Source organism: Panulirus ornatus, chromosome 18, assembly GCF_036320965.1.
Source record: "Panulirus ornatus isolate Po-2019 chromosome 18, ASM3632096v1, whole genome shotgun sequence".
In the NCBI taxonomy this organism is placed as follows: Eukaryota; Metazoa; Arthropoda; class Malacostraca; order Decapoda; family Palinuridae; genus Panulirus; species Panulirus ornatus.
This window is the reverse complement of record NC_092241.1, coordinates 55,706,082-55,720,050: the sequence shown is the minus strand read 5'-3', so window position 1 is coordinate 55,720,050 and position 13,969 is coordinate 55,706,082. Positions and strand designations below refer to the sequence as shown.

General features: G+C 40.7%; 1 protein-coding gene across 1 annotated transcript in view; it reads left to right on the top strand.

Moving 5' to 3' along the window:
• The window catches only part of LOC139755123 (uncharacterized), a 161,108-nt gene that overhangs the window by 18,550 nt on the left and 128,589 nt on the right, over nt 1–13,969 (top strand). The window contains exons 3-5 of the mRNA XM_071673266.1: nt 1,947–2,079; nt 11,389–11,523; nt 11,669–11,850. Of these exons, the coding sequence (XP_071529367.1) occupies nt 1,947–2,079; nt 11,389–11,523; nt 11,669–11,850 (450 nt within the window). The remainder of the gene's footprint in view (nt 1–1,946; nt 2,080–11,388; nt 11,524–11,668; nt 11,851–13,969) is intronic.

Below are 13,969 nucleotides of genomic sequence, written 5' to 3'. Positions count from 1 at the left end.
ACAAATGTCGTGAGGGGAGTGGGTGAGGAATGAGATGTATTTAGGGAAGCAGTGATGGCTTGCTCAAAACATGCATGTGGCATGAGAAAGGTAGGAGGTTGGCGGATTAGAAAGGGTAGTGAGTGGTGGGATGAAGATGTAAGGTTGTTAGTGAAAGAGAAAACAGAGGCGTTTGGATGATTGGATGATACATTCAGGGAAGTAGTGCAAATGACTGGTAGATGTATAAAAGAAAGCAGCAGGAGGTTAAGAGAAAAGTGCAAGAAGTGAAAAAGAGGGCAAATGAAAGTTGGGGTTACAGAGTATCATTAAATTTTAAGAAGAATAAAAAGATGTTTTGGAAGGAGATAAATAATGTGTGTAAGATAAGAGAACAAATGGGAACATCGGTGAAGGGGGCAGTTGGGGAGGTAATGACAGGTAGTGATGAAGTGAGAAGGAGGTGGAGTGAGTATTTTGAAAGTTTTTTGAATGAGTTTGATGATAGAGTAGCAGATGTAGGATGATTTGGTCAGGGTGGCATGTGAAGTGAGAGGGTTAGGGAGAATGGTTAGTTAAGAGAGAAGAGGTAGTGAAAGCTTTGCAGAAGATGAGAGCTGGCAAGGCAGTGGGTGTGGATGGTAATGCAGTGAAATCTATTAAAAAAGGGGGTGACTCTGTTGTTGATTGGTTGGTAAGGATATTCAGTGTATGTATTGATCATGTTGAAGTGCCTGATTGGTGGAATGCATGCATAGTGCAATTGTACAAAGACAAAGGGGATGAAGGTGAGTGTTCAAACTACAGAGGCATAAGTTTGTTGATTATTCCTGGGAAATTATATGGGAAGGTATTGATTGAGAGGGTAAAGGCATCAGATTGGGGAAGAGCAGTGTGGTTTCAGAAGTGGTAGAGGATGTGTGGATCAGGTGTATGCTTTGAAAGTGGAAACGAGTCATAGGGTGGATGAGGGAGTGAAGGTTTCGGAAGCAATGAAGAATGTGTGGAAAGAGAACGTTATCTTGTAGAGCAAAAATGGGGTATTTAAAGGAATAGTAGTTCCATTTATATTATATAGTTTCTCAAGAGAGTGACTGTTTCACTTGGTTAGTCAAGCTATTTGACATTTGTATCTTCCAAGTTAAGGTTATTGAGCACTGTCTAAATTCATGTACAGTGCCTTTATGCAAAGGCAAGGGGGGAGAAGTGAATGCTGTAATTGTATAAGTATAAGTCTATTGAGCATACCTGGTAAAGTGTGTGGCAGTTGAGAGGTTGTTGATATTAATAGAACATCTGATTGGGGTAGAACAGTGTAGGTTCAGGAGAGGTAGAGACTTTGTGGACCAGGATCTTGCTCTGAAGACTTTGTGTATGAAATACTTAGAGGAAGAAATTAAACTATATAAAGGGTATATGAAGATGGAGAAAGCTTTTGATAGGGCTGACAAAGAGGCCTTTTGGAATAATTGTGAGTTAAATTAAATCTGGATAAATGCATTGAGGAGTTTTTACCAGCAAAGTTATGCAAGTCTGCAAATAAGAGGGATTAAGATGAGGGGTCCTCAGTGTAGTTATGCATCAGGGATGTGTGTTGTTACTGTAGTTTAATCTTCTTTATGAGTGTGATTGTGGGGAAGTGAATGCAATGGTCTTAAGAGTGAGGGGCATGTCTATGGCATATTAGGAATAGGAGACCATAGAAATTCAATCATTTCCTGCTTGCAAATGACATGGTTTTGTTGGCAGACTCTACAGAGAAATTTCAGAAGTCCAGAGTCTGGAAGAGCATGGTTGAGAGTAAATATGAATCAAGTATGATGAGGAGGTACAGTAGGAGGATAAGTGTAAGTTTGAATCGTGGTTGGGGGTGCTAAAGTGGGGCATTATGTCGGAGAATGGGATAAGGATTATTTTGAAACACTCCATTGTATATGAATGATGAATGGTAATACAAATTTTTTCAGGATGCAAGGAAAGTGTTCCTGATATCCAGACACATTGTGGGTGAAGTAGATCTACTCACTGGCAGTTCTTCCAAGGTCTCTCAACTATACTCCATGACAAAATTGGCAGCAGCTATTAATTACACATATGATGGTAGGTTTTAAGACTGAGTGCATTATACTGCCATCCTGGTCTGCAGTGCTAAGAAACATCTTTTTTCCTTAATTATAGGATTAATGTTTTTACCCTGTATCTCATGAAAACAAAGTTATTGGGTTTAGACTTTACATTTTTTCCTTACATAACTAGACTTGCAAACTATTATTGCTTAAAGGAAACAAAGGAACTGGAGCTTTTAAAAAAGATATTTTCTTTTTTTTATGTTTTGTACATTAGTATTTTGTTTAATTAGTTGATATGGTCATTTTTCCTTTTCAATAATCTGTCTTGTAAGCATGGGATCCATTCTGTGGGAATATATGGGTTTGGACCCATCCAGATACCTTTCCTGGTGAGAAGGCTTTTGTATGAGTAGGAAGAGAGGAGAGTGAATGGTTTCAAGTGGTGGTTGGTCTGTGGCAGGCGTGTGTGATGTCACCATGGTTGTTTAATTTGTTTATGGGTTGGGTAATGAGGGAAGTAAAAGCAAGAGTCTTGGAGAAAGAGTCAAGTATGCTGACAGTAGGGGTTGAGAGGGCATGGGAAATGAGTCAGTTGTTGTTTGCTGATGATGCAGTACTGGTGGCTGATTCGAGTTTGAAACTACAGAAATTCGTGGCTGAGTTTGGAAGAGTGTGTAAAGGGAGAAAGTCAAGAGTGAATGTGAATAAATGCATGGTTATGTTCAGCAGGGTTGAGAGACAAGTTAGTTGGGTTGTAACTTTAAATGGTGAAAAACTGGAGGAAGTGAAGTGTCTTAGATATCTGGGAATGAACATGTCAGCAAAGGAACCATGAAAGCGGAAGTGTCATAAAGTGGGGGAAGGTTCTAGGAGTGCTGAAGAATGTGTGGAAAGGGAGAATATTATCTGGGAGGCCAAAAATGGGTATGTTTGAAGGAATTGTAGTCCCAACAATATTATGTGGTTGCGAGGCATGGGCTATAGATAAGGTTGCGTGAAGGAGGGTGGATGTGTTGGAAATGAAATGTTTGAGGACAATATGAAAAGTGAGGTGGTTTGATTGAGTAAGGAGAAGGTAAGAGATGTGGATATGTAGTTATAGAAATAGTGTGGTTGGGAAAGCAGAAGAAGGTGTGTTGAAATGGTTTGGACATATGGGGAGAATGAATGAGGAAAAGTTGACAAAGAGGATATATGTGTCAGAAGTGAAGGGATCATGGAGAAGGGATAGACCAAACTGGAGATGGAAGGATGAAGTGAAAAAGATTTTGAGTGATCAGTGCCTGAACATGTAGGAGAGTGAAAGGCATGCTTGGAATAGTGAATTGGAATGATCTGGTAGAGTGGGGTTGATGTGCTGTCAGTGGACTGAACCAGGGCATGTGGAACATCAGGGGTAAATCATAGAAGGGGCTCTGGGTCCTGTTTGTGGAAAGAGAGATGTTCTTTCGGTGCATTACATGACAGCTTGTTTATGGATGTGAGCGGATGTGGCCTTTTTTCATCTCTTCCCTGATACTACTTTGCTGTTGCAGGGGTCGGTGATCAGGTGTGGGGGAGAAAAAGAGAATGTATGTGTTATTTTTTCCTTTTCTTTGTAATATTGCTCTTTCCTAAGTATGATATTTGATTGTATGACAGACTAGGAATTAAATATTGGTTTTTGGAAGACTAAGAATCAAATATTGGTTTTTGGAGTCCATTCATAAGCACAGGTGTTTGAAGGTCAAATATTCATAAGTTAGGGACTCCCTGTACATGTGTATCATGGGAGGGACAAATATATATACAGCAAGTGTTGGATTTTAACCTTGGGATGCGCATCTAGCTTCTTCATCCACATGGAGGTTAAAAGGCAAAGCCACAAGTTACCCAGTGTGTTCCAACCTCAGCTCATTTGAGGGATAACATGGATTTTGATCTATTACAGCACCAATTTTGGGACAATAATATTGATAGTAAAACAAGAAATATGGATACCAGGGTTGGATATGAACCCTGGGAAGGGTATCCAGCTACCTCAACAACATGAAGGTTAAAAGACAGCCTCCAATTACTCAATTTTTCTTGTGTCCCAAGCTGAACTTGGTAGGGTGAACATGGACTTTGATCTGTCATGGCACTGATGGTGTGACAAATGTACAGAGGGAAAGGAAGATGTGCATACACCACTGTTTAGATGCCCATCCTGGTTTAGAATCTGGATTTAGAATTACCATGGCTGTTTGATTTTTGTATGGATGGGCTGGTGAGGGAAGTGAATGCAAGGGTCTTGGGGAGAAGAGTAGGTATGCAGTCTGTTGGGGTGGGGGGCAAGGAGGTGAGGAATAGATGAAGAATAGCTTTATTTGGTCACGTCCACTCTTTATCTGTCGTGTATAATGTACTGAAACCAGAGCTCTCCTACTACCCCATCAAATATGACCATCTTTGCCCACACAAATATTGACCTGTTTTTACATATTCTTTATTGCACCTTGGACCTTATCCCTCTCCCCCACCCTATGGCTTCCTACCACTCCCAGGGCTTCATATGCAATCATGTGGACTTCCTGGTATCTAAAACACCTCACTTCCTTGAGGTTTTCCCCATTCAGACTCACTCCTACCAACCTGGCTCTCACCACTGCTGAAATAACCTTATTTTATTTGCAGTAACTTCCAACTTTCTCCTTCCACACTTTCTCTTGAACTCAGAAACGAACTTCTACAGTTTCTCACTTGAATCTGCCACCAGCACAGTTATCACTAAACAGCCTTTGATAGAATGCAAATCTGCTCCTCTCTCCAAACTCTTCACATTCAAATCCCTCAACACACCATCCATAAACAAGTTAAACAGCCATCTTTATCATATGTTTTCCCTAGATCCATAAATGTCACAGAAAAACTCTTTTGTTTCTTTCTCACACATTCCTCAAAGCAAACACCTGATCCACACATCATCTACCACTTCTGACACCATATAGTTTCTCCCTAATCTGATGGTCTGTGTAAGTCACCACCCCTCTCATCACCCCTTTCTGTAACAACCTGCTGAGTGCACTCAGCAGACTTATACCTTTGTGATTTGATGTTCACTTTGAAAATCCAAACTAACCAATCAACAACGCAATCACCACCTTTCTGAAGAATCGTAATTGCAGAACCATCCACTCCAGCCACCTTCTGTAAAGCTTTCACTGACTCATCTTTTTTCACCAAACCACTTGCCATGACACTCCCACTTTGCATACCTCCCCAACCCAGACACCCAACATTTACCTCCCACTTGTCAAACATTTAACAGTCCTTCAGTTTTTCTTTCATATTCTCTTCATCATTTCTGCCAGTTACACTTTCCCCATGTTCCCCCTTCACAGATGTTCAGGTGTTCCCATTTGTTCTCTTGCTTTTCTCATATTCTTATCCACTTTCATACTCAAATCATGCATCACTAATACCTGATTTCTGGGCTCAAAACTGCTGATGAACTCACTACTCAGCTGCTCAGAATACACTTGCTTTTCTTCCTCATACCTTTTATGGCCAGGTGCACAAGCTTTAACAATCATCCATTTCTTATAATTCACCTTACATTTTACACAGTGCTTGGGTTGAACTTCATCAATGTATCTAACCAGCCTTGAAGTTTATCAAGGCCCCTTTGTAAGTTAATGCAATCCTCATCACTCTTTGCTTCCCATATGATCTTGATATCATTATGTTTTTATTTTATTATACTTTGAGGCTGTCTTCCACGGTAGCGAGGTAGTGCAAGGAAACAAACAAAAGAATGTCCCAACCCACCCACATACACATGTATAAACATAAACACCCACTCACACACATATACATACCTATACATTTCAGCATATACATACATGTACATACGCAGACTTCTTCTGTCTTTCATACTATTCGCCATTTCCCGCATTAGCGAGGTAGCGTTAAGAACAGAGGACTGGGCCTTTGAGGGAATATCCTCACCTGGCCCCCTTCTCTGTTCCTTCTTTTGGAAAATTAAAAAAAAAACGAGGGGGAGGATTTCCAACCACCCGCTCCCTCCCCTTTTAGTCGCCTTCTATGACACGCAGGAAATACTTGGGAAGTAATCTTTTTTCCCTATCCCCAGGGATACGCAGACATATACGTTTTTTTTTTTTTTTTGTCTCCCGCGTTTGTGAGGTAGCGCAAGGAAACAGACGAAAGAAATGGCCCAACCCATCCCCATACACAATGTACATACATACACGTCCACACATGCAAATATACATACTTATACATCTCAATGTACACATATATATACTCACACAGACACATACATATATACCCATGCACACAATTCACACTGTCTGCCTTTATTCATTCCCATCGCCACCTCGCCACACATGGAATACCATCCCCCTCCCCCCTCATGTGTGCAAGGTAGCACTAGGAAAAGACAACAAAGGCCCCATTCGTTCACACTCAGTCTCTAGCTGTCATGCAGTAATGCCCGAAAGCATTATTGCATGACAGGCCCCACAGAACTTTCCATGGTTTACCCCAGACGCTTCACATGCCCTGATTCAATCCACTGACAGCACGTCAACCCCGGTATACCACATCGATCCAATTCACTCTATTCCTTGCCCTCCTTTCACCCTCCTGCATGTTCAGGCCCCGATCACTCAAAATCTTTTTCACTCCATCTTTCCACCTCCAATTTGGTCTCCCACTTCTCCTCGTTCCCTCCACCTCTGACACATATATCCTCTTGGTCAATCTTTCCTCACTCATTCTCTCCATGTGCCCAAAGCATTTCAAAACACCCTCTTCTGCTCTCTCAACCACACTTTTTATTTCCACACATCTCTCTTACCCTTACATTACTTACTCGATCAAACCACCTCACACCACACATTGTCCTCAAACATCTCATTTCCAGCACATCTACCCTCCTGCGCACAACTCTATCCATAGCCCACGCCTCGCAACCATACAACATTGTTGGAACCACTATTCCTTCAAACATACCCATTTTTGCTTTCCGAGATAATGTTCTCGACTTCCACACATTCTTCAAGGCTCCCAGGATTTTCGCCCCCTCCCCCACCCTATGATTCACTTCTGCTTCCATGGTTCCATCCGCTGCCAGATCCACTCCCAGATATCTAAAACACTTTACTTCCTCCAATTTTTCTCCATTCAAACTTACCTCCCAATTGACTTGACCCTCAACCCTACTGTACCTAATAACCTTGCTCATATTCACATTTACTCTTAGCTTTCTTCTTTCACACACTTTACCAAACTCAGTCACCAGCTTCTGCAGTTTCTCACATGAATCAGCCACCAGCGCTGTATCATCAGCGAACAACAACTGACTCACTTTCCAAGCTCTCTCATCCACAACAGACTTCATACTTGCCCCTCTTTCTAAAACTCTTGCATTCACCTCCCTAACAACCCCATATATATATATATATATATATATATATATATATATATATATATATATATACATACACATTTTTTTTTTTTTTTTTTTTTTTTTTTTTCCAAAAGAAGGAACAGAGAAGGGGGCCAAGTGAGGATAATCCCTCAAAGGCCCAGTCCTCTGTTCTTAACGCTACCTCGCTAATGCGGGAAATGGCGAATAGTATGAAAGAAAAGAAAGATATATACACACACACACACACACATACACACATATACACACATACACACATATACACACATATATATTTATACATATGAACAATGAAAGAAATGATATAGAAAACTGAAACTTCTAGCTTGAAATGAAATGAAAAATGAATGTCACATAATGGTTCAACCTCTGGCTATGGAAAAGGGAAAATGTATAATTTATTTACACAACCGCCAATAGTAGACATATACATATACATAGACATAGACATATATACATATTCATACAAAGGCCACAGTCATTCACACTCAGTCTCTATGCTGTCATGTGTAATGCACCTTAACCACAGCTCCCTTTCCACATCCAGGCCTCACAAAACTTTCCATAGTTTACCCCAGACGCTTCACATGCCCTGGCTCAATCCATTGACAGCACGTCGACCCTGGTATACCACATCATTCCAATTCACTCTTCCTTGCACACCTTTCATCCTCCTGTAGGTTCAGGCCCTGATCGCTCAAAATCTTTTTCACTCCATCCATCCACCTCCAATTTGGTCTCCCACTTCTTGTTCCCTCCACCTCTGACACATTTATCCTCTTTGTCAATATTTCCTAACTCATTCTCTCCATGTGACCAAACCACTTCAGTACACCCCCTTCTGCTCTCTCAACCACACTCTTTTTATTACTACACCTCTCTCTTACCCTTTCATTACTTACATGATCAAACCATTTCACACCACATACTGCCCTCATGCCTCACAACCATATAACATTGTTGGAACCACCATTCCTTCTAACATACCCATTTTTGCTTTCAAAGATAATGTTCTTGCCTTCCACACATTTTTCAGTGCTCCCAGAACCTTTACCCCCTCCTCCACTGTGTGACTCACTTCTGCTTTCATGGTTCCATCTGCTGCTAAATCCACTCCCAAATATCTAAAACACTTCACTTCCTCCAGTTTTTCTCCATTATATGTGAACATATTCTAGTATGAGTATAGTCCTTCTGGCAAGTCATGAATGTAGATGGAGAAGGGTACTTGTCCTATGACCAAGCTATTTAGCACAGCACTGGTGAGCCAGCCAATTTTAAGAAGGCTTCTTTGAGTGAAGTATTTGTTTCCTTCCTCATGAGTAAATTTCTGTCCACTGAAGGAATCTTCTTATGTAAGGTATGTACAGATAAAACATAGCATTTCTTAAACAGAATGGGGGAAGGGGCAAAAATCCTGGGAGCCTTGAAGAATGTGCGGAAGTCGAGAACATTATCTCGGAAAGCAAAAATGGCTGTGTTTGAAGGAATAGTGGTTCCAACAATGTTGTATGGTTGCGAGGCGTGGGCTATGGATAGAGTTGTGCGCAGGAGGGTCGATGTGCTGGAAATGAGATGTTTGAGGACAATATGTGGTGTGAGGTGGTTTGATCGCGTAAGCAATGTAAGGGTAAGAGAGATGTGTGGAAATAAAAAGAGCGTGGTTGAGAGAGCAGAAGAGGGTGTTTTGAAATGGTTTGGGCACATGGAGAGAATGAGTGAGGAAAGATTGACCAAGAGGATATATGTGTCGGAGGTGGAGGGAACGAGGAGAAGTGGGAGACCAAATTGGAGGTGGAAAGATGGAGTGAAAAAGATTTTGTGTGATCGGGGCCTGAACCTGCAGGAGGGTGAAAGGCGGGCAAGGAATAGAGTGAATTGGATTGATGTGGTATACCGGGGTCGACGTGCTGTCAATGGATTGAATCAGGGCATGTGAAGCGTCTGGCGTAAACCATGGAAAGTTCTGTGGGGCCTGGATGTGGAAAGGGAGCTGTGGTTTCGGGCATTATTACATGACAGCTAGAGACTGAGTGTGAACGAATGGGGCCTTTGTTGTCTTTTCCTAGTGCTACCTCGCACACATGAGGGGGGAGGGGGATGTTATTCCATGTGTGGCGAGGTGGCGATGGGAATAAATAAAGGCAGACAGTATGAATTGTGTACATGTGTATAAATGTATATGTCTGTGTGTGTATATATATGAGTACATTGAGATGTATAGGTATGTATATTTGCGTGTGTGGACGTGTATGTATATACATGTGCATGGGGGTGGGTTGGGCCATATCTTTCGTCTGTTTCCTTGCGCTACCTCGCAAACGCGGGAGACAGCAACTAAGCAAAATGAATAAATAAATAGATATTCTTAAACACATTTATATTGCCCATGTGTATTGAAACATACTTGCTGAACATAATGAAGTAGTAATTATGCACTCAAGTGAATGTTGTACATTTTCTGCACTGTCTTGGAACATACTGTTCAAAAACTGAAATTGATATATAACGAAATGCCCAAGTTCCTTTATAGTACCTCAGGTAATCAAAAGTCATCTTGTATTGTACTTAAGACAATTGTTATTGAGTAAGTACTTCAGTGTGTTGTACATATACACATGGTGAGAGGTAGGTATGTTCATGATAGTCTGGTCAAGATGTGATTGTTGTAGTTTGATATACTGATCAACTTTTTGATGCATCATACAATATCATAGACAATATTTTAGTGGTAGTATGGGGAGTATGTATGAGAGAGGATGGGTAAGGAAAGAACTAAGAGGGTATACATGTTGGCATTGGAGGAAACAAGGAAAATGGGGAAACTAAGGAGGTAGAGGAATGGAGCGAAAGATGCTTTGAAGGCATGGGGCCTGAACATGTAGAAGTATATGAGGTAGGCAAGGGATAAAGTAAATTTGAGCAATGTGTTTACAGGTGATGTGTTATCAATGTGCTGAACCACAGCATTTAAAGTGGTTTGTGGAAACAAGGTGAAGATCTCTGGGACCTGATTGTGTATAGAAGGTTCTGGTTTTGATTCATTGTACTTACAGTTAGAGAGTGGATGTGGGTAAATGAGGCCATTTCTTTGTTTGTTCTTGGCACTACCTTGATAACATGTAAATGTTTGAAAAAAGCTATTTTAGAAAACAGTAAGCAGTGTACAATAGAGATTCTATGTTTGACACAGGTTAGGCTTGACTGTATTTCTGTTGTGTGGCCATTGCGTGCGTCTGCTTGGGATTGCCTAATCTGCAAAGGAATTTTTTGATTAATGGCTGTTACAAGCAAAATTTTCAGAGCAGGGGTTCCCAACCCTGAGGTCTTGATGTCAAGTAGGGATGCTGTAATAATTTTTCTGGCGTTGAAACACAACTGTTCGAAACATATCTCTTCTAATACTAAAGTTGGCAATTCTTCTGCATCATTGTATATTTTGAAAATGTTAGTAAACCTGGTTTTGCTGTTTGCTAAATTCAGTAACAGTATTTCCCTCAGTTATCCTGGTATTCAAGTTTTGATAAACAATTAATCATGATTAAATTGTTTTATTCTAGGATGGGGTCAAAATAACCCTTGAAAGATGGAGATGGGTTATTGTAGAAAATAGTTTTAGATAATTCATTCTCATTGGCTAGAGGCCTCATTACATCTTTAGGCCTTCACAAGGTATGAGGCTAGTTGACTTTTGTTCCAAGTTACTGAAGTTGAATGTGTCATCAAACTCCAATGACTATTTTGACATACAAAACGGTCCAGAATATATATATTTAATTAGTATGCTGTCAGATAGTGAGAATTCTCTTCTTTTTGGGAACATATGCTGTTGTACTTTCTCTATTTTTGGCCAACTTCTGTACCTTTATGAGAGTCTGTTGCTGAGATGCTCAACTTATTTTTCAGGTACCTTTGTGTATGGTATCATGACATCTGGTGACATTTTTTTCTGGAACCAGAGTACAAAGAGTCTTAGTCAGGCACAAGGGATTCCTGACCTTGTTACTTACCTTCCTCATGCAGCTGATAGAGATTCTGATGGTTAGTAGTTATGGCAGAGATTTTTTTGCAATGTATAGTGATATTACTTTGTTATAGTTATGCTGGTCAGTTGAACAGCGAGCCTCTGATACAGTAATTTATATTGTCTTTGTTTTTCGGTATCCTATTGGTTGATATTTTTCAGATGGACCTCTACAAGTGATGCTGGATTTCTTTAAGCAGCTTCGACCACAGAACTTGGGAGGCAATGAAGCCATGAAGGATGCTCAGTCTTCTCATAATTGCTCTGTGCCGACTCATCACAAACCAAATATTTTTGCTTCAAACGACTGTTCAAAAGTTATTGTGGTGTTGGGAGCTAGTCAGGTATTATTTTATTATTTCAATGGCATTATTTTATTTGTACATTTTTATATCATGTTGTTTTACCGCAGGGTTAGAATATTGCCTTGTGAATGGAATTAAGATGAAGATATGAAAATGGTAGATTTTATTCCCAGGCTCTCATAGGTCAAGATAACTTGCAATGTAAGCAAGGATTTTCACAGGAATTTTATTTTTTAGGAGGAAGTGCTCTTTCCCTAAGACAAGTTTTTCATACCTCTTTCCTTAATAATTACTATAAAGCATGGTGAATAATGAAAGCAAGTTGTAATTTTTGTTTGATATTTATGACTTAAGCACTTTTTTTTAATTGCCAAAACTAGACTCAGTATATCAAATGTTCCAATTTGAGTTCGACTGCATAATATGATTTTCTAAATGCTGTTTTGATGTCCCTGCAACATGCCATTGGCATTACCCTGTCCAAGGAAAATGGGGGATTCAAAACATAAATGTTAGTGAGGTAAAAACAAATTGCATATTTTGTGGAGATATTGATAAATTTTTTTTTTTTTTTTTTTTGCTTTTTCGCTGTCTCCCGTGTTTGCGAGGTAGCGCAAGGAAACAGACGAAAGAAATGGCCCAACCCACCCCCATACACATGCATATACATACGTCCACACACGCAAATATACATACCTACACAACTTTCCATGGTTTACCCCAGACGCTTCACATGCCCTGATTTCATCCACTGACAGCACGTCAACCCCGGTATACCACATCGCTCCAATTCACTCTATTCCTTGCCCTCCTTTCACCCTCCTGCATGTTCAGGCCCCGATCACACAAAATCTTTTTCACTCCATCTTTCCACCTCCAATTTGGTCTCCCTCTTCTCCTCGTTCCCTCCACCTCCGACACATATATTCTCTTGGTCAATCTTTTCTCACTCATTCTCTCCATGTGCCCAAACCATTTCAAAACACCCTCTTCTGCTCTCTCAACCACGCTCTTTTTATTTCCACACATCTCTCTTACCCTTACGTTACTTACTCGATCAAACCACCTCACACCACACATTGTCCTCAAACATCTCATTTCCAGCACATCCATCCTCCTGCGCACAACTCTATCCATAGCCCACGCCTCGCAACCATACAACATTGTTGGAACCACTATTCCTTCAAACATACCCATTTTTGCTTTCCGAGATAATGTTCTCGACTTCCACACATTCTTCAAGGCCCCCAGAATTTTCGCCCCCTCCCCCACCCTATGATCCACTTCCGCTTCCATGGTTCCATCCGCTGACAGATCCACTCCCAGATATCTAAAACATTTCACTTCCTCCAGTTTTTCTCCATTCAAACTCACCTCCCAATTGACTTGACCCTCAACCATACTGTACCTAATAACCTTGCTCTTATTCACATTTACTCTTAACTTTCTTCTTTCACACACTTTACCAAACTCAGTCACCAGCTTCTGCAGTTTCTCACATGAATCAGCCACCAGCGCTGTGTCATCAGCGAACAACAACTGACTCACTTCCCAAGCTCTCTCATCCCCAACAGACTTCATACTTGCCCCTCTTTCCAAAACTCTTGCATTCACCTCCCTAACAACCCCATCCATAAACAAATTAAACAGCCATGGAGACATCACACACCCCTGCCGCAAACCTACATTCACTGAGAACCAATCACTTTTCTCTCTTCCTACACGTACACATGCCTTACATCCTCGATAAAAACTTTTCACTGCTTCTAACAACTTGCCTCCCACACCATATATTCTTAATACCTTCCACAGAGCATCACTATCAACTCTATCATATGCCTTCTCCAGATCCATAAATGCTACATACAAATCCATTTGCTTTTCTAAGTATTTCTCACATACATTCTTCAAAGCAAACACCTGATCCACACATCCTCTACCACTTCTGAAACCACACTGCTCTTCCCCAATCTGATGCTCTGTACATGCCTTCACCCTCTCAATCAATACCCTCCCATATAATTTACCAGGAATACTCAACAAACTTATACTTCTGTAATTTGAGCACTCACTCTTATCCCCTTTGCCTTTGTACAATGGCACTATGCACGCATTCCGCCAATCCTCAGGCACCTCACCCTTAGTCATACATACATTA